Source organism: Mya arenaria, chromosome 14 (assembly GCF_026914265.1).
Source record: "Mya arenaria isolate MELC-2E11 chromosome 14, ASM2691426v1".
Classification (NCBI taxonomy): domain Eukaryota; kingdom Metazoa; phylum Mollusca; class Bivalvia; order Myida; family Myidae; genus Mya; species Mya arenaria.
The window spans coordinates 44,392,434-44,419,528 of record NC_069135.1 but is presented as its reverse complement, the minus strand read 5'-3'; the positions used below and the strand labels follow the sequence as shown (position 1 = coordinate 44,419,528).

General features: G+C 35.3%; 1 protein-coding gene across 1 annotated transcript in view; it reads right to left on the bottom strand.

The window, feature by feature from the left end:
* Positions 1–1,419: 1,419 nt before the first annotated feature.
* Positions 1,420–27,095, bottom strand: part of LOC128216763 (dedicator of cytokinesis protein 4-like) — a 189,359-nt gene continuing 163,683 nt past the window's right edge. The window contains 6 exon segments of the mRNA XM_052923421.1: positions 1,420–6,157; positions 8,650–8,720; positions 12,233–12,277; positions 18,905–18,922; positions 20,458–20,577; positions 26,865–26,922. Coding sequence (XP_052779381.1) covers positions 5,663–6,157; positions 8,650–8,720; positions 12,233–12,277; positions 18,905–18,922; positions 20,458–20,577; positions 26,865–26,922 — 807 coding nt within the window. The 3' untranslated portion in view covers positions 1,420–5,662.

Genomic DNA, 27,095 nt, shown 5'->3' with positions numbered 1-27,095 from the left:
TTCCCAAACTAGGCCGATCACAGAAAGTGATTAATACCCCCACACGCCCAAGTTATGGGTTATGAAATCAAGTGGAACGTGCTTCACTCAACATTTACATGCCATAGAATTGTCAATAATATAGAGACATGAGGAAGGTTGAAAAATATTGGTACTGTTATCAGGGATGTGATTTGTCCGCGGATTTGCGGAAATCCGCGGATCTAATGCCCCCCCCCCCCTTTTTTTTTAGCTGATTAAAAAAGTTACTAGAGTGCTTTTGGTTGTTAGAGTTGATATTCCTGTGTGCATTAAATTTCAAGTCAGAAGAACCCTCAAAAGAGCTTCTAAAAAGGCAGTGTGCTTTTGACCCCAAAAGTGCCATAAGAACCCATGGCCTAAATGGTTTCAGCCCTTTAGCTGCCAGGTCAATCACATCCCTGTGTTATGTGAGCGAAATTATAACAAAATATGCTAGTGAGAAGGTTGCTGTGACCTTGACTTCAAAGATTGGGACACGTGTCTTGTGTTTGACATGTCCTCATACTATGGTGTTCACTTCTGCCAATAATTTTAAAAAACAAAATTATATGACCAAGATATGGACCTGACACAAAATTTACTCTGAAATCATTTATTTTCGTGGGCTTGAAATTTTGTGTTTTTTCGAAAAAGGACCATTTCATGGGTTCTCAAAATATTGGTTAAAATTATCTTAACTGCTATCCTAAATCGTCTACAAAATCACCAGGGCCGATCTCGTGCTATTGCAATTATCGATTGATTGGTAATTTAAAGGTCAAAACAGGAGGTTGATAATCAGCTTGTTTTAATGTTCCGGCAATGTAATACAAAAAAATTGAATGGATGTATTAATTATTGACTTTAATTCATTATCATTGAGGTAAAATAATATATAATATGACTATATTAACAGTAAAATAAACAATGACTTAGGTGCTCTTAAGTGGTATACCGCGACCATTTACATGGACAGTATGATTTCAGAATTAAAGGTCAAATTTTCTTTGGGTTCTTGAATTTATGGATTAGCCAACGCACGAAAATTAATGTCCCAGGACTCCCACAAACATTTATGATTTCACAGTAATATCTGTAAGGCTTATACAAAGTTTAGAAGGATGCTGTGACCTTGACCTCAAAGGTAGGGACACCAGTCTTGATGGCCGCAACAGTGCTGTTGTTATTTTACAGTCAAAAATGGGCATAACTCAAGAATCATTAAAGCATGAGTTATGGGCCTTGCTGTTTATGTGTGTATTGCCTCAGGCAACATTTGTACCCAGTTTTATTAAAATATCTTTACCAGTTTTCAAGTTGTGGTCAAAGCTATAAATTTGGTTCTACAATGACAACGCCAATGAAAAACTGGCGAGCCAAAACAGTATTATGACTTTACTGAATTGAATCAAAACGAAAATGATTTTATAGATTTAATTTGATCACATTAAATTAGAATTTAGCAATAAAAACAGTGAAAAAGGTATAAAAATAACCAACAAATGTACACACTGTTGCTCTTAAGTAGTGTTTGTTAGCTAAAATAGCAAAATAAATTGTCTTTGTAACGTAAGAAATAACTTGATCATATCATATATACCAGTACATACACAAGTCCAGCACTTTCAGGTCTCTCAACAAATGACATGAAATTTAGTAGCATGCTCATGATTATACTGTTTTCTGATTAACATAATTATACACAATACATTAACATAATTATACACAAAACATTAACATAATTATAGTATTTGATAATTAGTCTGGATAACTAGGCACATTTGTAATTGACAAAGTATTTAAATGAAGCATGCCCATAACCTTTAAACTTGTCAGACAAACACAGTCATGTTTAAAAAGAATCAGTAAAATAACATGTATGGTACAAGTAAATATTCTTCCTACTCTCTAAATAGGACAATGTGTGATCAACAATGGTATCACTGGAAGCAATGGATGCCCCCAAACGCCCATTGTCCATGAAAAGGCTGCAATTGTAATACCTACCAGGGCTTATATCAGTAGAAGGTGAATGGTTGAACTGACATGCCAGGGGATACATCAGTAGAAGGTGAATGGTTGAACTGATCTGCCAGGGGATATATCAGTAGAAGGTGAATGGTTGAACTGACCTGCCAGGGTATACATCAGTAGACGGTGAATGGTTTAACTGACCAGCCAGGGGATACATCAGTAGACTCTGAAAGATTGAACTGACCTGCCAGGGTATACATCAGTAGACGGTGAATGGTTGAACTGACCTACCAGGGGATATATCAGTAGACTGTGAATGATTGAACTGACCTGCCAGGGTATATATCAGTAGAAGGTGAATGGTTTAACTGACCTACCAGGGTATACATCAGTAGACTGTGAATGATTGAACTGACCTGACAGGGTATATATCAGTAGACTGTGAATGGTTGAACTGACCTGCCAGGGTATATATCAGTAGAAGGTGAATGGTTTAACTGACCTACCAGGGTATACATCAGTAGACGGTGAATGGTTGAACTGACCTGCCAGGGGATATATCAGAAGTCAGTAGAAGGTGAATGGTTGAACTGATCTGCCAGGGGATATATCAGTAGAAGATGAATGGTTGAACTGACCTGCCAGGGTATACATCAGTAGACGGTGAATGGTTGAACTGACATGCCAGGGGATATATCAGTAGAAGGTGAATGGTTGAACTGACCTACCAGGGGATATATCAGTAGACGGTGTATGGTTGAACTGACCTACCAGGGTATACATCAGTAGACGGTGAATGGTTGAACTGACCTGCCAGGGGATATATCAGTAGACGGTGTATGGTTGAACTGACATGCCAGGGGATATATCAGTAGAAGGTGAATGGTTGAACTGACCTGCCAGGGTATACATCAGTAGAAGGTGAATGGTTGAACTGATCTGCCAGGGGATATATCAGTAGAAGATGAATGGTTGAACTGACCTGCCAGGGGATATATCAGTAGAAGGTGAATGGTTGAACTGACCTGCCAGGGTATACATCAGTAGACGGTGAATGGTTTAACTGACCAGCCAGGGGATACATCAGTAGACTCTGAAAGATTGAACTGACCTGCCAGGGTATATACATCAGTAGACGGTGAATGGTTGAACTGACCTACCAGGGGATATATCAGTAGACTGTGAATGATTGAACTGACCTACCAGGTTATATATCAGTAGAAGGTGAATGGTTGAACTGACCTACCAGGTTATACATAAGTAGAAGGTGAATGGTTGAACTGACCTACCAGGGTATACATCAGTAGAAGGTGAATGGTTGAACTGACCTACCAGGGTATACATAAGTAGACGGTGAATGGTTGAACTGACCTACCAGGGTATACATAAGTAGACGGTGAATGGTTGAACTGACCTACCAGGTTATATATCAGTAGAAGGTGAATGGTTGAACTGACCTGCCAGGGTATACATCAGTAGAAGGTGAATGGTTGAACTGACCTGCCAGGGTATACATCAGTAGACAGTGAATGGTTGAACTGATCTGCCAGGGGATATATCAGTAGAAGGTGAATGATTGAACTGACCTGCCAGGGTATACATCAGTAGACAGTGAATGGTTGAACTGACCTACCAGGGTATATATCAGTAGAAGGTGAATGTTTTTACTGTAGCATTATTATGGACATGATGAAGCAGCTTCCTAAAGAAAACATTCTGTGAAAGTGGAAGATTCAGCAATCACTCAAGATAGGATTATGGTTCTTATGCATTGCACTTGTGCATATGGCCATCTGTCTATGTTACAAGTTTCATTGAACTTTCATCACTAGTTTTAAAGAAGACTTGATCATTAAATTGACAAAATCAGAGAGCGCAAATACAATTGTTAGTTTTACTAGCATCCTACTTCTATAGATTACAGAATATGCATCAACATTTGTCCTAGAAAGTAGCAAAGAATACATCAACATTTGTCCTAGGAAGTAGCCAGAATACATCAACATTTGTCCTGGAAAGTATTACAGAATACATCATCATTTGTCCTAGGAAGTTTTACAGAATACATCATCCTTTGTCCTAGGAAGTATTACAGAATATGCATCAACATTTGTCCTAGAAAGTAGCACAAAATACATCAACATTTGTCCTGAAAAGTAGCACAGAATACATCATCATTTGTCCTAGGAAGTATTACAGAATATGCATCAACATTTGTCCTAGAATGTAAACAGAATATGCATCAACATTTGTCCTAAAAGTACACATCCGTAGATTGAGAAACAATTAATAGCTATCTTCTTTGAATCATTTAAGTACATTATGGTAGAAAAAAATATCATGATTTAAAAACAATATATAATAACATTCAGCTCATGTACTAGTGTATACATTATGAGCTATTGCTGTATTTAAATATAAAATCACACAATACAAATTTATTATGCAGAATAAAATCTCAAAAAAAATATATAATAAACAAATTGTTGTAGATTTATTGTAAAAAATCAGTAACATGAATTAATGACATTAAAAATAAAAACAGTAACTGGTTGGAGAACAGTAGCCAACAATCGTCATTTTTTTTCCTCCATTTATTTTGTTCTTGGCAATTGTTCATGTAAATTCATAAAAAATGTGTCATTTTGCCTTGAATGTTATTTGTTTCAAAAGAATCATGCAGATTTTGTGATTGGTTCAAAAGTACAAACATTCTCACATACATCATAGTCACATGGTATTGACTGCATGTGTAGTGTCAATATGCATGCGCAGTTAATCTCAAGCTACCAAGACCAATTTCCTTATTTATTTATAGCTATCGGGTTTTCCCCAAAAACATATTTTGTCATTATTGTATCAATAATTGTGCGACAAACTTTCAGGAATGGATTTCATTAAATTGCTTGATTAAAAAAAGGTAGAAATGCAACACCGATGTCCACATCCTGAATACAAAATTCACCTTGATTTTTGTTGATTATTTGGTTTATTAATGGAGACAACTCATACAAACACATGCTCGTCTAGTTTTATTTTTGGAAACCTCAGGGGTAATAATATCGCAAAATTCCAAGAAGCAATTCAAATGAGAAAATAATATTATTGCTGTATTTTAATTTTTAACAAGGAAATGGTCATAATTTAGATTGAAATCGGCCTTCATGTGGTCGATTTTTTTGCTATCAAATTGTATCATTTTCATCAAACACACTATATTCACCTCATTGTTACAATGAATGAGAGTATTTAAGCTGATATCGGGATGGCATTCAATTAAGAGTGATAAAAAGCATTTATTGGGTTTAATGTAAAAAATGCCAGGTACTGCTTCTAACTGTTACCTGGTAGCTTAAAGTAGGCCTTATTGATTGCCCACATCTTTGCCCCTTTGTGCAGATTTCAGGACATCACAATTTTTCAAAATAAACAATCACACACAATTGACCACTTATTTGTGTAACTCAAAAACAGGCTTATATTTTTCAGTCAATACCTTTTCCAGTGAGAAAATCTTTAAAAGCCTGTCAAAACTGCAGGACACTGATCTTCAACCAGAATATTTCAATTTTGTTCTAATAATATATATATATTATACACTTATAACACAAATTGTACAAATTATTCACATCTACTGTGACACTTCTTTTCATTTGTTTTTGTGTAATTTTTTGCAATCATAAATTGATCACAAATTTGTAGAATGATCATCTGATTTCTTTGGGACTGCCAAAGATTGATTTATACGAGGTCTTGGGCTGGGTATCCGAGGAACATTTGATCCCAATCTGCTAGGAATCGGTGGGGCTGTTGAGGGGGATGTCAATTTATCGTCATTCTCCCTAAAATTTCTGTTTTTGCCAGCACCAGGACTGTGATTTGATGGAGGTCGTTGGGGAGCTAATGGCCCTCGGTGTCTAGTAGTTACTGCTTGTGCAGGAGGTGACTGCTGTGGGCTTGTCAGGTCGAATGTGGGTCTGGTACCCGTAGATATGGTAAGGTCAGGTGGCCTTGACATTGATGTGGCATGGTCCGGGGATCGCAACCCTATGGTATCTGAGCTGATTGACCCCTGCCTTGGAGGAAGGGGCGGGATGTCTGGGCCATCAGCCAATGGTGAAGTAGGCAGATCAGTACCACTGATCTTGGGATAAGCCTGCGTCTGGTCCTTTTTTAGTGACATCTGCAAACAGAAAATATCAGATTTGTATCTCAAACTTAATGAAAAAGGGGCCTTAACTTCATCAAAAATTGGTAGTTTGTAATTTTGAAGTGTATTTTATTGTGTCACACATATGTACCATATTATTTAAATTTGATAAGACTCTGTCATTAATTCATTGTCTTTTTTTTTTTCTTTTATGGTTTAAAACATGTGAACAAAACATATGATAATCAATCCACCCTTTCATAAATTATTGTTTGGGCACCATATATTTTGGCAAATTTTAAATTGAAAATGGGACATAATTACAGTGTCAAAAATTAGTTTTTGGTAAACAAAATTGAAATTGACCTGTATTTTATGATGTTAAACATCATTTTACATGTGAACCAAAAATTATTTAAATCAATAGACCCTATTATAAATCTACTTACACCCATTTTTTTTGGTGCAAATTCAAAGTAAAAAAGGGATTTAAATCTGCAAAACAATAGTGTTTCGTAATTAAGTCAAACTTAACCTGTTTTTTTGTGTGTTAAACATGGGAACCAAAACTTGTTTAAATCAGTCAACCCTTAACATATTTTTGGCAAATTGTTAGTTTAAAATGTGCCAGAAATTTAAAGTTGAAAACGAGTAAGTCGTTTTTAACCAAAGTCAAACCTGAAATGTACTTTATGGTGTAAAACATGTGTTTGTAACCAAAGTCGGACTTGAGCTTTCTTTTATAGTGTTTAATCATTTTAATGTGTATCAAAACTTCATGAATTTGGACACCATTATTTTTTGGCAAATTGTAAGTTAAAAGGCGACAAAATTACTTTATCAGAAATGAGTGCTTAACGTAAACATTAACTACGGTACACTCCACGCGGAACTATCACTATTTGTTTTCCTCGGCAGATTTTAGGCATCGCGGACACGAAATCCAATTTATCGAAATCTGCTTTCCTCTGCGTTTTTACTCGTTCACCCTCTGAGGCTGATCAGTGGACCTTATAATTACAATCGCCACGTTACTCGGAGTGAAAACACCGCGAAACTCCGAGGAAACGGATAAGAATCTACTCCTGTACATGTATCTGATCAATATTTTTCATGCTTAATATGACTGGTAATCCTTTGACAGCGCAAAAATGCACAAAATATATATATCACTACGAAATTTGCATATCACATGACTTCCACACTGTCAAAAATACTAGATTGTGTCTAGATTATGTTCCATACTAATAATTAACTAAGAAGTAATGGTTTCAATATTTTTTAAACGCAATATTCATACTTAAACCGTAACTTTCATAAAATAGTTCAATTGAAAGCTGAATTATATTATCTTATAGAAGGAAATAGATTACAGCAATATCTTCATACAGATGTACATTAAATCGGCGATTTTTAAACCACAGAACATGAGTTACCTTCATACTTTTATAACTTGATAATTAACAATGCAATTAAAATATTTTCTGCAATGCAGAAAAACAACTGATATCTATCACAAAAGAAATAGTGACAAGAAAAATATTCACACTTACATGGTACCCAACACCTGCAATACTCCAATCCAATTTAGTTCTCAACAACACAAAAGAGTATAACGTAATAATGGTAAACAAACACATGTGGTGTTATATCTTAAATGTGTGGATATCCACAGGCAATTAATGAATATTAGTTGAAAGGTAAATTAAAAACCGAACAAGATATAGATGCATTGTGTTATAGAATATGTTTTCCTTCTTCACGAGGAAAAGCTGACGACTGTGCAAATGATTGATTTTTATAAATGAAATAACTGCAAATGTAACTATTTATTTTCAATAATAGCAAGGTAGTAGCAAAGCATACAACTAGGAGTTCCGCTTTGAGGCAAATAAAACAACACGATCACCGGCGATACTGGCAATTAAACCCTCTGTGGAAAACTAGCAACTTGGTGAAACTCGGCGGATTTTAGGGAGGAAAAAGATAATGTACTCGGCGGATACCGCAATAAATTAAAAAACCCTTGGAGTGACTGAGGAAAGTTCCGCGTGGAGTGTACTGTTTATCTAATAGTGTTAAACATGTGTACCAAAATTATTTAAGTTTCATGAGTTAGTGTTTGCACATCATATCTTATGGCAATGTGTTTGCACATCATATCTTATGGCAATGTAAGTTGAAAAGGGTCCTTAAATCCATGAAGTCAACTTGACCTGTATCTGATGGTGTTAAACATGTGTACCTAACAGCTCTTACCAACATTATTTAAATCCGTCAAACCCTTTCATGAGTTATCGTCTGGACAAAAACAAGCGTCCAACCAACAGACAAGCTCAATCCAATATACCCCCCTGATTTGTGGGGGTACCATTACCAACAACCTGATATTTTATATTGTACATGAAAAATCTGATAATGAAATATTCCCGTGACAGTCATGCTTTGATTCCATGAAGGATGTATTTCAGAAATGCAAATTTAACATCATTTAAGTTAAGATAACCGTAATAATTCATACTTACAGATGATTTGGTTTTTTTGGGTGGAAGTGTTGGTTTCCCAGAATCCTCATAGCTCTCCTCAGGTATTTTTTCTTTAATTATAAAAAAAACATGGTTAATACAATAAACAAAAGGGCTATGAGATATGTAAAGGAAAAACACTACTTATAAACATTTGTTGGGTAGTAGGCCCAATTGACACAGGTCCATAAAATGCAGAACAAAATGCTGTTGATAATTTCTTCATTGCACAGTAAAATGTGACGGAGCGTTTTAAATAATGTATGATTAAAATTGATAACAAAATCTAAAATTGTAACAGCCCTGTATATTGATTTTTTATTTTATTTTTTTTTCATTTTAAATACCTACTATTCACTAAGGTTACCTGTACCATTACAATTCATTTGTCAATCTCCTATGTAGTCATTTCCCTTGGCAAGTAGGAACAAAACAAGTTCAACAAAAGAATAACAATCTTAGGCCACAACAAATTGATCATTTGTTCGTCGGATTTGCCGCACCTAAAAAATTTGCACCTACACATACTATTCGGCTGCGCATATTATTTTTTTTGTTGACTATTGAATTTCCTCTATTTTCTGAATTTCTTTTACTTAGAATTTAAACCTGCAACGTCAACTTCGCCTTTTTTTGAAGGTATTTCCATGCTTTACATTCTGACAGTCTTTTTTGTCGGGAATATTTTGCAGGACGCACCATTGTTATTCATTTCCGGTATTGATTTTCAGGTTACTTTCAGTATTCATAATGTAAAATACACGTTTTAAGTAGGGATGCAAACGAATATTTGAATATTCGAATATTCGATCGAACGTTTGGTATTCGAATGTCAAAATAGGTATTCGAATATTCGATGTTTTTGTTGAAATAATAAATTAATACACTTTTTGCCTACAACTGTCATCTTCGTCTGTCTTGTTTTTACAACGACCCCTAATGCCATAGGTGTGAACTTGATGACACTATACACGCGTCATATCGGATATATCGCCGGGAACTATAAACAGTCCCCGTAATTTTGCATTTACTGGCTGTTAGACAAGTGACATAAAACACATTCCAATTATTTTGGGTACATTTAAATGACCATGCCAATTAAGGGTTTAAGAGATCGGCCTTTATACCAATGTTTTGTCTTCACTGCTAATCAAGCTTGGCGATATTGCTCAAATCGCCTTGATGATACGAAGGACATGTGCTAGTTACTGTTTCCATGTTTTCAATATAACGCTCTTGCGTACAAAAATTAACTGAAAGTGTATGGTTTAACGTTTAAGGATATATGTCCTGTATTGTTGTATAATACCTAAGACAAAAGCGACGTTTAGACATGGTGTCGTTTTCTATAAATATATTTCGTAAACATCAATCCCAGGCTGCAAGTCCCACGTTGGCGCATATCGTCATTTAACCGGGACAAACGCAATTCCCTGATCTTATTTTGCATTTTTTATAAAAATGAACGCAGAGGTTTGTTTTTTTGTTAAAGATTTATTGCTTTTTCTTGGGATATATTTGTAAATGGGAAATTCAGAGGCTAATTTGTGGAACAATAAGGGTCCGTCGCGTGTACCGAATACGACCAGGAAGGGTAACAGGGCCCCCACTATTACTTTAGTGAATAATAATAGTTTACTACAATTCTTAAAGGTTCATTTTGGTGTTCGAATATTCGAATATTCGATCGAAAGAATTACCGAATATTCGAATATCACTTTTGCCATTCGTTTGCATCCCTAGTTTTAAGTGAAAAATCAATGTCAAAGTCAATAGATTATAGTCTTCAGCAAACAACAACAGTTTCACAGCGTCAAAGGTCGAAGGCAATAAGTATTTATATATGTTTTAAGTAATTTATTGTTTTGTACTCAAATAATAACTACATCGGATTTTGAGTGCCAAACTTATATTAAAATACACGGACACACGACTTACAACCATTGAACATGTTTTCGTGAGTTATTTTTTAAATTCTTAAATGCATTTCTCAGTTTTCATATACTCATAATTTTTTTTTACAGATAAAAATAGTAGGACTTGTAAATGTTTTAGAAACAGTCTGTATTTATGCACCAGTCAATTGTAACCAAGCCCCCCCCCCCTCCCCCCCTCGGGTAACGGGGATAGACGGGGAAATGAGCAGTGTTTTTACCTTCCAGGTGGCCCCGCAGTGCCGGGTGAATGCGGTGGATTTACCCGGGATTGGCAGTATAAAAATAACATCAGTTAAATCAGAACATAAAACCTTTTATAAGTAAAATGACTGTTTTAATTTTCTCAATTTTTTGCGCTTATCCACTTTTGTCTTTGATTGAGTTGTAGTAAAGTGGCTTGTTATTAAAGTGGCCTGTTTCTTATGGTCATTGGAGCTATGTAGGCCATCATGTTATTCTTTTTCAAGGCACGGACCAATAAACCATATAGGACATAGGTTCGTGGTCAAGGCGAGGTCTTGAAAGGGAAACATCTTTATTCCACAACCTGCTCTTATATAATGACTGGTGCCACATTTGCAGAATTGTTTGATAATGCTTCAATTATGTTGTCCCGCAATTCAATCCACAGTGTCTTTTTTTTAGAAATGTTCTCTGTGTTATTTACATTTTCAATCTTCTGCAATGTCAAAGTCACTACAATTTTATCATGTGCTTCAAGAGGTTCAAATTTAGACCTGACCCAATATTTGGACATGCTCAAATGATGAATTACTCTTACTAGTCTAAAATGTTTTTTGAGATAGTAAGTTACGGAATGAATACAATATTATCTGTTTGGTCCTCGAATAATTGCAGGTTATTATGAAGAATGTTGTCTTTACAATATATCCACATTTAAATTTAAGTTAATAGTAAAGCACTGGATCTCATTGCCATTTGTTAAATATTGAGACAGATTTTCATGTGATACAATCAAAACCTTTTCATTTATAACTGAGAACCTTTGTTTGTAATTGAAAAGCATTTCTTGACATAATTGTATGATAAATTTGGTAAGAATTTTTAATTTTTTTTTGCTTTTTGCTCGCCTCTGATTTGCCTTAAAATTTATTTTATTTTTTATCTTTTTTCGCTCGCTCCTACTATTGTTTGGCAAAATCCGTAAAACAAATGATCAATTTGTTGTGGCCTTATCTTTGATAGAATTGTATGTTTTATTTTTTATTTTTCAAGTCCTAAATTCTTGACTGTAATGAGAATGTTTTGAAACAAAGGTTCTAAAGTGTATGTGTAGACAAAAACAAAGAAAACATTTCCAAACATGATAGTATCGGGATATTATACACCATTAATTTTCAATAAACCAGCGAAAAAGTCTGAAATAAAGATTCATATTATGAAGCATCTCATCATCAGCAGCATCTGTACTGATGTGTTATATGACAATCTGTCACTTAAACATTTTTTAATTTTAGAAGAAAAGCTTAGCCAAAGAATAAATTTTGAACTATGGTATGACCTTGAACTATGGTATGACCTTGAACCATGGTATGACCTTGAACCATGGTATGACCTTGAACCATGGTATGACCTTGTCCTTGGAGGTGGAAATATGAGTCATTTGTATGTTAGTGGTAACTAACCTGTCCTGCCTAAAGATCCATGGAATGTTGTTGGAATGGCTGGAACTGTAATAGAAAGTATAAAGAAAGGCATACAGAAATGAGTCATAAATACTGGTATTTGTTACCTCTTTAGTTAAGGAAGAGGACTACATGATAAACAAGTACAGATTGTACCAATGCTACATGTTGCCAACACAGAAAGGAACAAGATGGGTGGCACCAAAAGTGTGATGATAACTCGATGCTGCGGTACAAAGATATCAAAGGTGTCTGCCATGCTTCACATAAAAAATGTGTGCAATTTTGCTTACTCAGAGCAGACTTTATTATTTATCTTAGAGTAATTCTCAGGGTCTATCGTTTCATAAACTGAGTAGAATGAAAATCTCTGCTGTCAGAGGAAAATATATGAGAGTACATACACAGCTTCCTTCTGTCAGACAACAAAATAATGATATACCAGTACATACACAGCTTCCTTCTGTCAGACAACAAAATAATGATATACCAGTACATCCACAGCTTCCTTCTGTCAGACAACAAAATAATGATATATGAGTTCATGCAGAGCTTCCTTCTGTCAGACAACAAAATAATGATATACGAGTACATGCAGAGCTTCCTTCTGTCAGACAACAAAATAATGATATACGAGTACATGCAGAGCTTCCTTTTGTCTGACAATAAAATAATGATATAAGAGTACATGCACAGCTTCCTTCTGTCAGACAACAAAATAATGATATACGAGTACATGCACAGCTTCCTTCTGTCAGACAACAAAATAATGATATACGAGTACATGCACAGCTTCCTTCTGTCAGACAACAAAATAATGATATACGAGTACATGCACAGCTTCCTTCTGTCAGACAACAAAATAATGATATACGAGTACATGCACAGCTTCCATCTGTCAGACAACAAAATAATGATATACGAGAACATGCACAGCTTCCTTCTGTCAGACAACATAATAATGATATACGAGTACATGCACAGCTTCCTTCTGTCTGACAACAAAATAATGATATACGAGTACATGCACAGCTTCCTTCTGTCAGACAACAAAATAATGATATACGAGTACATGCACAGCTTCCTTCTGTCAGACAACAAAATAATGATATACGAGTACATGCACAACTTCCTTCTGTCAGACAACAATATATTAACTTATGAGTACATATACACAGCTCTATTTTATAAGAAAAGATATATGTGAGTATATACATGATCTCTGCTGTCATGTGAGCAAACAAGAGGCCCATGAGGGACTATTATGCTCTACTGGCATGACTCTTGCAGTGATTTTTAAGCCATAGCATGTATGTATGGGTAATAGGCAACATACTTATAGTTCACTTGGAAAATTTTATTTTCTGGTTAGCTGGCAAACCAGTGAGGACAGAAAATATAGTAAGCAGATTAGTTGGATGAACTATTTTAATATGTGCCAGTGACAGAAGCTCATATCCAAAGCATGTTCATACTAGTAACAGACAATATACTTAACAAACATTCAAAGTAAGCCATGTTTCAAAGGGCAAGGGGAGAGAAACACTACAATAATACACACTTATCTGTAAAAGTTGTTTCCCTTAAAGTATACTTTCATAATGCTACAAAATTTAGAGGGCCATAATCCACTAATACATGAGCGGATCTAACTGGTTTTCAAAAGGAACCAAGCTCTGATAGATATGAAACTGCTGTATATGTTTGATTGAGATACAATAACAAGAGGGCCATGATGGCCCTAAATCACTCACCTGAGTTAAAGTTTTTAACCTTTGTTATCACTATACCAATATCTTAATTTTTTCCTTTATATCTCTATGTAATACAGTTGGGTCACCTGTATCGTGGCCGTGCCAATTTTGAACCCAGGGGTATAATTTCAAAAATTGTGGTAGGGAAACATATGACAATGCTACACATAAATAAATAAGTTTGATATTTGTTCTCAAAACTGTTCACATGGTCCAATTTCATTGCTGTAGCTTCAGAGTAAGAAAATAGATCAAAAGGTCACAGTCAAGGTCATCCAAGCACTGTGCAACATTGATATTTGAATTCAAAATTGTAAACAAGGTCAAAATTTCTTTGCTGTAGCTTCAAAGATTAGAAAGTAGGTCAAAAGGGGTGGGCCAGCTTTGACTCCAGGGGCATACTTTGAACATACTTGGTAGAGGGCCATGCAATGCTGCTTCATAACAAATAACAAAGGTCCGGGCTTTGTGGTTTGAGACAAGAAGATTTTGAAAGTTTTTTGTATATAAGTCTGTAGAAAACTTGTGACCCCTAAGGCATGGCTAGTTTTAAACCCAGGGGCATAATTTGAACTATCTTATTAGAGGACCGCCATACATACATACAAATTATCAAAGATCTAGGCCTAGTGGTTTCCCTATACAAGTCTAAAAGAAACTTGTGAACACCAGGGCTTGACTAGTTTTTACCCCAGGTACATAATTTGATGTTCACAATCAATTGTGTACAGACACACAGACAAAGTACACCGCCCCATCGCAAAAAGCCTTTGGCAAGTAGAGCTAAAAAACAAAACTGTCTGCCAGCATGCGAGTAAATCCACAGCTCTCTGCTGTCAGATAACAAATATATATAAAACTCATTTTCAGATTCTTCAAAAAGCCATAAAAATAATATATTAAAATTGGTTTCCGAGGAAAATATTCTGGAAGAGGACCACCCAAGGAACATTCCTGTGATGTTTGATTGATATTGCCACAGTGGTTTAGGAGGAGAAGTTGTTTAAAGGAAAATGTTAACAACCGAGAGATGGTTGATGACTCACAATAACCCATAGATCATGCAGCCTTGACAGGAAACATGACGGACAGTTAGGAAATACAATTGCCATGTACAGTCCATTCTTAAGCAACAATATTGACTGAAACTAATTGCTATTAGAATGTAACAATATAATTTTTTATATGGAATTAGGGTAACATGCTGTTTATGAAATAATAACACCATACTTTTAAAGAACTAATATACGTGCATTTGTTTTTAGATTCTACAATTATATATTAAATTTAATTCAAAATTTAAAAAAAACATGCATACGGTAGTTGATTTATTAATACAAAATTTATCTGAAATAAACCTATTTGTTAACCCAATAAAATTGTGTTCTCACTTTATAAAATACATGATCCTTTGATTTAAATATTTGTTAATTTTCTTTGAGATTAAACTTAGATCATTGGATTTGAAATTTAATACTCTATAAACTCTATATTCATCCATAATTGTTTAAATCAAAAGAAATACTACAAAAATAAGTTTGTTATGTATAGGTTTCAATTTAATTGAATTATAATATGAAATAAATTGAATCATCTTCAACCTTTTACATAAGTTGTGTTTGTTTATAAATAGTTTACTAAAATAATTTAGATAATAAAAATTATATCACTGGATTGAAAATTTAATTACCTACCAAATGTATATTGATGAATAATTGATAAAACCAAAAGAAATACTAGAAAAAAGTTTGAAATGCAAAGGTTTATTATCTATTGGCTACTCAGTTATCAATGTACTCAGATATGTATTTATACGGCTTGATTTGTCCTGAGGTAAATGGTTAAGGGTTCTTACCCGTTTTTTCACCATTTTTTTTGCCTGTGTCCTATCTATGCTAGCCACGTATTTCCTGTCAAATCTTAATCATACTTGTTTACTATGTTTATGAGGTCTATGTTAACAGTTGTGTGAAGTATGAAGTCAACTGAATGAAGAGTATAGAAGTTATTAGTGAAAATTTCAACTTGCCCTAAAACTTTAACCGGACAATGTGACCTAAAACTTTAACCTAAATTTCTTAGTCTATCAGGGGCCATAATTTGTATTTCGGATGATATGGAGTTATGCTACCTAATTCTGTGATGGTCCTGAACATCTGTGTGGAGTATTAAGTGAATTGAATGAAGGGTATTGGAGTTAAAAGTGAAAATGCCAACTTGCCCTAAAACTGTTACTGACGCTGGGACCAGTAAGTTATTCGTCCTTACTATTCTAAAGGTCGAGTTAATTAGTAAACTAATTATAACTAGTTACTAACTGATGTGATTAAAATTCCTTAATAATGATAACATATGCAAGCAAAAATGCAAAGTTCATGATATGAAGATACATTCATTATACATACTTAGTTTTTAAAAGCAGCTATGGTGTGATGCTTTTTTGTTTGTTGTCCTTTTTACAAGAGAAAAGCATTAAATACTCTATGAAGTGGTCAAACTTGTTATTTTTCTTCATATTTTTACAAACTTTTTTGGGCCTATGAAATATGTCTCGGGTCTATGGATTTGTTAAGGCTAAAGGCCCAAATGGCTTATGCTCAATTTATTTAATATCACAGACTGTGTGCATGTTTTTCCAACACTATACTATCAAAATGCACTAAGGTAGCACTAACAGCTTGATGGAGTCGCCTTTAGCTGTGGTGACATTTACAGTACAACCTTCCATAAAGAGGTTTGGAGTTAGTGACAAATTTGGCTTAAGGAGTGTTTCAATGTGACTTTAGGGCGTACGGTTGGCCCAGGTAAGCATTAAAAATGGATATATTCATCCTGACTTACGTCATTTTGTTATTTTGAATATATGTACCTTTTTAAACTAACTTTTTTTTGTATTAAAAAAACATCAAACAAGAGGGCCCTGAAGGCCCTGTATCGCTCACCTGATCCAATTCAAGTCTAAAATAAGTGTTTTCAGGGCGAGGGCAATTGTGACAGGGGGTTTGATCCTTCCTAGTTCCATTTTTTTTTTTTTATATCAAGGATGATTTTTTTAATATCACAGATGACCCAGTTGCAAACCTTACCTTGCTGTAATAAGTACATTCTGACCAGGTTTCATATAGATAAAGTAGAAAATGTGGCCTCAACAGTGTTTTAACAATGTTTACTATGATTTGACTTCGTGACCTAGTTTTTTAAATCAGGTTACCCAGTTTCAAACTTGACATAGACTTCATAAACACAAACATGCTGACATAGTTTCATGGTGATCAAAGAGAGAATGTAACCTCTACAGTGTTTACAAAGTTTTTCTATGATTTGACCTAGTGGCCTGGTTTTTGACCTCTGATTACCCAGTTTCAAACTCTACCTAAAGATCATCAAGAATAACATTCTGATCAAGTTCCATGAACATATGGTCATAAATGTGGCTGCTATAGAGTGTTAACATGCTTTTCCTATTATTTGACCTGTTGACCTAGTTTTGACCACACATAACCAAGATTCAAACTTGGCCTAGAACTAATCAATATAAACATTCTGACTAAGTTTCATGAAAATACAGTCATAAATGTGACATCTAGAGTGCTAACAAGCTTTTCCTATGATTTGACCAAATTACCTAGTTTTTGACCACATGTGACCTGGATTCAAACTTGACTTAAGAGATTATTAATATAAACATTCTGACCAACTTTCATGAAGATACAGTTATAAATGTGACCTCTAGAGTGTTAACAAGCTTTTCTTTAAATTTGACCTGGTGACCTAGTTTTTGACCGCACATGACCCAGATTCCAACTTGGCCTAGAGCTAATCAATATATACATTCTGACTAAGTTTCATGAACATAAGTCATAAATGTGACCTCTAGAGTGCTAACAAGCTTTTCCTATGATTTGACCTGGTGACCTAGTTTTTGACCACACATGACCCAGATTTAAACTTAACTTAGAGATTATTGATATAAACATTCTGACCAACTTTCATGAAAAAACATTTACAAATGTGACCTCTAGATTGTTAACAAGCTTTCCTTAAATTTGACCAAGTGACCTAGTTTTTGACCGCACAATACCCAGATTAGAACTTGGCCTAGAGCTAATCAATATATACATTCTGACTCAGTTTCATGAACATATAGTCATAAATGTGACCTCTAGAGTGCTAACAAGCTTTTCCTATGATTTGACCTGGTGACCTAGTTTTTGACCGCACATGACCCAGATTTAAACTTGACTTAAGGATTATTAATATAAACATTCTGACAAACTTTCATGAAGATACAGTCATAAATGTGACCTCTAGAGTGTTAACAAGTTTCCCTTCAATTTGACCTGGTGACCTAGTTTTTGACGGCACATGACCCAGATTCGAACTTGACTTAAGGATTATTAATATAAACATTCTGACAAACTTTCATGAAGATACAGTCATAAATGTGACCTCTAGAGTGTTAACAAGTTTCCCTTCAATTTGACCTGGTGACCTAGTTTTTGACGGCACATGACCCAGATTCGAACTTGACCTAGAGATTATTAATATTAACATTCTGATCAAGTTCCTGAAGATACAGTCATAAATGTGCCCTCTATAGTGTTAACAAACTTTTCCTTTAATTAGACCTGGTGTCCTAGTTTTTAAACCAAGATGACCCAATATCGAACTCGTCCAAGCTTTTATTGAGGGTAACATTCTGACCAAGTTTCATTAAGATTGTGCCCAAATTGTGACCTCTAGAGTGTTAACCGTCAAGTTGTTGACGAGGGACGACGGACGACGACGACGAATGACACAGGGCGATCACACTAGCTCACCTTCAGCACTTCGTGCTCAGGTGAGCTAAAAACAAACTACAACGTGCCAAAAAACATACAAATAAACAACATGCATGTATGGGGATTTGTTAATGTACCTGCTGAAATAGGTTCATCTGCAAATTAGATCAAAATAAAATATTAAAGAATATCAGCAGTTATTGAACAATTATTTTGTGATGTAAACACCTTTAAAAATAACACCTTATGTGATACCACATAAAAAAGATAATTAAAACTTTCTTCCAAAGAAAATCCTGTCAACATTTACTCATCAAAAACTTCAAGTTTCTTCTGTGACTTGATCCTACCTACTACTTTCTATCAAGTATACTGCTAAAACCCTGCTCACACCAACATTGTAACCGCGATGTGACCTTTTTGTCACAAAGACTAGAAGCAGTGCAAGGTGATGAAACCTGGTTTTTAAAAGGGGTTAATCAGAAATAATAGCCGATTAAATTCTGTATGAGTTAGGAAAGAGAAACAGCCATTATCTTTAATTTTATCAAAAAGAAATGTAACTGATTTTTTTAGTTAAGTATCTTATATATTTAGTTTCTATCAATTCTAACTACAGTTGTTATGCTGAAACCATTTTATTATTATTTTAAGTAACAGTGACCTTGACCCCACCCCACTCAAAAGCAATCCAAAGATAGCTCTTCACATATTAAGCTTTACACCAACTATAATTACTCTCTGGAATTCTTACTGAAGTTATTGGTGGAAACCATTTCTCTATTTTTGGTTACAGTGACCATGACCTTGAACCCACCCTCCTAAAAAGCAAACCCATGCTAGCTCTTCACATAAGCTACCTATACACTAACTTTAATTACTATCCATTAATTCTAATTTAAGTAATTGAGCGGTTACCATTTTTCTATATTTAGTTAAAGTGACCTTGACCCTAAACCCCTCAATGGCAAGCTTTTCACATATGCTACATTCACACCAACTTTCATCACAATCCATCATCGGTATTGGGTGAAACCCAATGTTTGACGCTAGCCCACCCATCAGCCCAATGACATGTTCACGTTTATGAAAGGTTTAGTCGAGGTAACTACAAGATTTACAGAACATTTGCAAGTGCAGTTGGTTTTGGTTCCAACTAGTCCTTTGAAAGGACCATCTACATACAACCAATTTGATAGCTCAGAAGTTTCATTTGTATCCTATCATTCTCCAAGCAGTTTGATTATTTATTGGTTTCTATTTATGATTGATCAGTGATGAGGGGGTGACTGGTTGCCAATTGCTTGCCAAGTGGTGTTTAAGTGTGTAACGATCATCCGTCATTTTGACACAACTTTTTGCACATCAAGGTTAGTTTTATTATATCAATTATTTCCCCACATTGTGCTGCATAAAGACATAGTCACAGATCAGTCTCAACTGGTATCAATCACTGACAAGTTGCAAAACCTACTGCTGAATGATGGGGGGGGGGGGGGGGGGGGTCATACCTTAATCCAAAATATGGGCATGAATGGTTAAACTGGACCAAGCGATAGCCAGTCTGACGCATATAAAAGATGAAATAGGTCTTTTTCGCAATGTTAGTGTGACCATGGCTTAGTTATAAGGTTCTTAGTCCCAGACACTGTGCCCTGAAACTGACTAATATGCATGTCCACTCACTCACCTGAAAATTTCCTCTGTCTCTCAGGAACTGCAGGTGTTGTTTTGGTGTTGATGGCGGATGAGGTTCGTTGAACTTTCGAGTGCATATGCCCTGTTGAGATTGATCCCCTCATGTGGGATTCTTAAATAATGAAAATAATATTAAATTAACTAGAGCTTTCTTTCAAACCTTGAATACATTATTCGTTTTACTTTTTAAAGGGATTAGACACCAGACAATACAATTGCAAGAAAACAAAGAAAATTGTCAAAAACTTAGAAAAAATTGATATTGCTCTGTGTACAACAAAATGCATCTTACTGATGTATCAAATTGCTTATGACTCATGAATCTTACTGATGTATCAAACTGCTTATGACTCATGCATCTTTCTGATGTATCACATTGCTTATGACCCATGCATCTTTCTGATGTATCACATTGATTATGGCCCATGCATCTTTCTGATGTATCACATTGCTTATGGCCCATGCATCTTTCTGATGTATCACATTGCTTATGACTCATGCATCTTTCTGATGTATCACATTGCTTATGGTCCATGCATCTTACTGATGTATCACATTGCTTATGACCCATGCATCTTTCTGATGTATCACATTGCTTATGACCCATGAATCTTTCTGATGTATCACATTGCTCATGAAACATGCATCTTTCTGATGTATCACATTGCTTATGACCCATGCATCTTACTGATGTATCACATTGCTTATGACCCATGCATCTTTCTGATGTATCACATTGCTTATGACCCATGCATCTTACTGATGTATCACATTGCTTATGACCCATGCATCTTTCTGATGTATCACATTGCTTATGGCCCATGCATCTTTCCGATGTATCACATTGCTTATGGCCCATGCATCTTTCCAATGTATCACATTGCTTATGGCCCATGCATCTTTCCGATGTATCACATTGCTTATGGCCCATGCATCTTTCCGATGTATCACATTGCTTATGACCCATGCATCTTTCCGATGTATCACATTGCTTATGACCCATGCATCTTTCCGATGTATCACATTGCTTATGGCCCATGCATCTTTCCGATGTATCACATTGCTTATGACTCATGCATCTTTCCGATGTATCACATTGCTTATGACTCATGCATCTTTCCGATGTATACTGATGTATCACATTGCTTATGACCCATGCATCTTACTGATATATCACATTGCTTATGACCCATGCATCTTTCTGATGTATCACATTGCTTATGACCCATGCATCTTTCTGATGTATCACATTGCTTATGACCCATGCATCTTTCTGATGTATCACATTGCTTATGACCCATGCATCTTTCTGATGTATCACATTGCTTATGGCCCATGCATCTTTCTGATGTATCACATTGCTTATGGCCCATGCATCTTTCTGATGTATCACATTGCTTATGGCCCATGCATCTTTCTGATGTATCACATTGCTTATGGCTCATGCATCTTTCTGATGTATCACATTGCTTATGGCTCATGCATCTTTCTGATGTATCACATTGCTTATGAAACATGCATCTTTCTGATGTATCACATTGCTTATGACCCATGCATCTTACTGATGTATCACATTGCTTATGACCCATGCATCTTACTGATGTATCACATTGCTTATGACCCATGTATCTTTCTGATGTATCACATTGCTTATGAAACATGCATCTTTCTGATGTATCACATTGCTTATGACCCATGCATCTTTCTGATGTATCACATTGCTTATGGCCCATGCATCTTTCCGATGTATCACATTGCTTATGGCCCATGCATCTTTCCGATGTATCACATTGCTTATGACTCATGCATCTTTCCGATGTATCACATTGCTTATGACTCATGAATCTTACTGATGTATCACATTGCTTATGACCCATGCATCTTACTGATGTATCACATTGCTTATGACCCATGCATCTTTCTGATGTATCACATTGCTTATGACCCATGCATCTTTCTGATGTATCACATTGCTTATGACCCATGCATCTTTCCGATGTATCACATTGCTTATGGCCCATGCATCTTTCTGATGTATCACATTGCTTATGGCTCATGCATCTTTCTGATGTATCACATTGCTTATGGCCCATGCATCTTTCTGATGTATCACATTGCTTATGGCCCATGCATCTTTCTGATGTATCACATTGCTTATGGCTCATGCATCTTTCTGATGTATCACATTGCTTATGACTCATGCATCTTTCTGATGTATCACATTGCTTATGACTCATGCATCTTTCTGATGTATCACATTGCTTATGACTCATGCATCTTTCCGATGTATCACATTGCTTATGACTCATGCATCTTTCTGATGTATCACATTGCATATGACCCATGCATCTTTCTGATGTATCACATTGCTTATGACCCATGCATCTTTCTGATGTATCACATTGCTTATGACCCATGCATCTTTCTGATGTATCACATTGCTTATGACCCATGCATCTTTTTGATGTATCACATTGCTTATGACCCGATGCATCTTACTGATGTATCACATTGCTTATGACCCGATGCATCTTACTGATCTATCACATTGCTTATGACCCATGCATCTTACTGATGTACCACATTGCTTATGACCCATGCATCTTACTGATGTATCACATTGCTTATGACCCATGCATCTTTCTGATGTATCACATTGCTTATGACTCATGCATCTTTCTCAGTTTTTGCTAATTTTTCTTCAGATATGATTGAAACTACAATTATTTTTTACATGAGGACACTCAAATGAGACAGCAACATGATTGTTGTGTTTATTCTTTAAATCATGTAAAATGAGGTACTAGGATTATCGGCCTCCTACACGCTTGTGTTTACAATTTTAGGCTTGTTTTGAGGGAATACTGTACTGCCTTTTTTGGAACATATGGTGTCTAGTCCCTTTAAATAGAGGATATTACATTTTGAGTGGTCATTCAATACAAAATGAATCTCTTTGATCAGGACTGTTTGTTTTGGTAGATATATCTAAATTTGTATTGGATTATATACAAAGATTTGATATTTACTAACCAAACCATAAAAAGGAATAGGCTAGGAATATTAAGCATGGAGATGATCAACATACATGTTATTATTTTTAATAAGTCCAATAATCACTATGCACATGTTCATATTGAACTTATAGTTTTTGGACTTGTGCCCTAGTTAATAGCTATGCACCAGAGATTGACCACCATTGGTCACATCTTCATTTCACTTACGTCATGTATCACTACCCTTTGCAGGATGTCCGTTTGCAAATTTGAATACCGTATTTTCTCGACTATAAGGCGATTCGCTTATAAGACGGCCCCCTAACTTTGCCCATGAAATCTGGTGCTTTTTGTTTCGACTCGCTTATAAGACGGGGTCAATTTTTAGGCAAATCTAAAATTCTTCCTAAAGTGTAAAAATGTTCAAGCTCAACGGACAATTATCGACTTTCGCGGTAACTGTTTTTGTTTTACTCAAAGAAAATGGCGGTCAACTGTGAGCTCTCTATTTGGAGGTAGGTTAAAAATGAGTACATAAGTTTGCAGGACAGGTCGTTACTTATCGGAATTGTTATAATTAATCAATAACAACATATGTTTTTTTTATTGAAGACACCAATGACGTTCTTCGGTAAAATAAATGGCTTCAATAACATAACTGCGAAAAGCCGAGGCATAAATAGGTGTTTGTTTAGCAATAATGCTTTAGGCAATATTGTCCCTTGATTGGCGACGAACATAAAGGATTCATATTCGCATTGTCATTTGTTTGCTTAATCAAATTGACAGCTAGGTACCTACATCATATTAAGATTCCAATTTATTGATTTGATATATCTGTCAAACTAATTATACTGACACGCGCCATGAGAAAAAATGCAGATATAACGGTACACTGTGTGACGTCAGAGCACGCGCGGTGAAGAGATTTCGTGTTGTTGTTTACTTAATTGCCCCATACATGTATCAGCAGACGATATACTGGATAGAAGAATATCCTATGTAAAATTTTACTGATTTTGACTTGAATCTTTTTTTAATATTTTATCGACTCGCTTATAAGACGGGTCCCCTACTTTGGGGGTAAAAATCGGGACCCAATTTCCCCGTCTTATAGTCGAGAAAATACGGTAAACAAAGAAGTACCAGGACTGATAACAATGTAAACATGAAATGAAAATAGTTCTCCTAGCCAGGCAAGACTTCTGTGTGTTCTTCCATGAAGAATGGTATAAGTATACAAATTGAATAAGTTTAAATGAACCAGTATTGCAGTTTCCAAAATGTTCAGATCATTGTTGCTGAAGTGTACAGGTGAGGTCATATACTTTTTTCTAACACCATTGACTGGTTTAAAAAGCTGAACCTGAAACCTGGGAGTAGGATTGGTCCCAGCTAAAACTGACAGCAGCCGTGTTGTTGGTAGATTATACAAAAAAAAAAAAAAAAAAAAAATGACAACAAGCCCAGAAGAATGCATTTTGAGAAATACTAGATATTGCTTTTTTTAAAAAGCGCTAGTCTCCCCTATTGTGTGGTCGTAACTGAGAAACAAGATGGCAACGCCGCATTAAAGCCGGACCATGCAATTTTGCAAACCTAGGATTTGAGCTAGTGACCTAATATTTTTAATCAAAAAGACCCATATTTATACTTATTGGAGATATTGTTCATACAAATAACCTGATCAACAGAAACTATTCTATTTGTGTGAGTAAGAATGAACATTTTATAAATACATCAGCTTTTCCAATAAGATCTGTCCATGAGGCCTAGTTTTTGACCCTAGATGACACACTTTATCATCTAAGATTTCATGTACACAAATATTTTTCTTAAAGTTAATTAAAATTTAAATTTTTGAAAAATATGGGTAGATATGAAATTCATGATTGGGATGTGTTTATAAAATAGCAATTGAATTTAGTTGTTGACTGATATTGAAAGGTTTGGTAAGCATAGAATTTTTTTTATGACATCGGGAAAATATTTCCTAAGATTTGACCTAGTGACCTAGTTTTTGATCTGAGGTGACCCATATTCACAAAATTAATGTTTAAGACAACATGTAGACAAATCTTCTGACCAAGTTTCATAAGGATTTGACAAAAACTAATGATTTTTTATGACCGTGGAATTATTTCTCCTAAGATTTGACCTTGTGACCTAGATTTTGACCGGGGATGACCCATATTAAAGAACTTTCAAGATACTATGCACACTAATATTTTGACCAAATTTCATAAAGATTTGACAAAAATTGTTGAATTTATGACGTGGAAAGATTTTCCTAAGATTTGACCAAGTGACCTAGAATTTGACCCGTGATGACTGATATAAAAAAATAAGCAAGATAATATGCAGACAAATATTCTGACTAAGTTTCATCAAGATTTAATAAAAATTGTTGAATTTATTACTGTGAAATAATTCTTCTAAAGATTTGACCTATTTTTCCAAAGGAGATGACCCATATTCATATATATTCAAGATAACATGCCGACAAATAGTCTGACCAAGTTTGATAACCATTGGATATAAACTCTTGATTTTATTACATAAAATGGCAAACTTTAATGCAGAATTGTTACCCCCCCACCCGCAAAAATGCCCACCTGCCCGCCCGCCCAGTTTTCGCCATTCTATAACCCATAATTTTTCCATGAAAAATCTGGCTAAAAATAAATGATGGACATGAAATTTGTAATTTTAGACTGGAGACGAACCAACGGTGAAGTTTGGTTTATTCACCGATATTAAATAGTGAACATCTACTGCGACCTTGACCTTTGACCTACTGATGTCAAAATCAATATGGGTCATCTACTAGTCATGACCAACTAGCATACCAATAATTAAATTCCTGGGTGCAAGCGTTCTTTATTTATTGAGCGGAAACGACTGACTGACTGACTGACGAACGGACTGATCACAAAATCTATATGGGTCATCTACTAGAAATGACCAACTTGCATATCAAATATGAAGTTCTTGGGTGCACGCGACCTTTTGTTACAGAGCAATAACCGTTTCTTCATCTCAAGGTCATGGTGACCTTGACCTTGATCTACTGATCTCAAAATCAAAAGGGTTTATCAACTAGTCATGACCAACTAGCATACCAAGTATGAAGTTCCTAGGTGCAAGTGTTCTTTAGTTATTGAGCAGAAACGAAGTGTGACGTACAGACTGACGGACTGATTGTCGGACTGACGGACAGGGCAAAAACAATATGTCTCCCCAAAAATGGGGGAGACATAAATAATTGTAATCAATTAAATGATGCAGTATACAATGGTTAATCAAGTCTGCAAATCAAGATTTGCATGACCAAATTGTCACAATCCTACTTCAACACAAACTTTCACTTCATCGATCACCTGAGTGTTGAAGGCTGTTTTACCTGTTTTGTGGCCCTGAAAGCTAGGATCGCTTCCCATCTTCTTGTCCAGACCAGAGCGCTGTCAACAAATAAACAACATCCTCTCTTTAACCATACAAACATCTCAAATATATAGTACAAAATTTCTTCGTTTTTTTAAATCAAATAGTAATACAGGTTCCTTATTTTTCAATAAATTTTCCAATTTAGTATCAAACTGTTTGATTCAAAGGTTTCATTTTTTAGATAGAT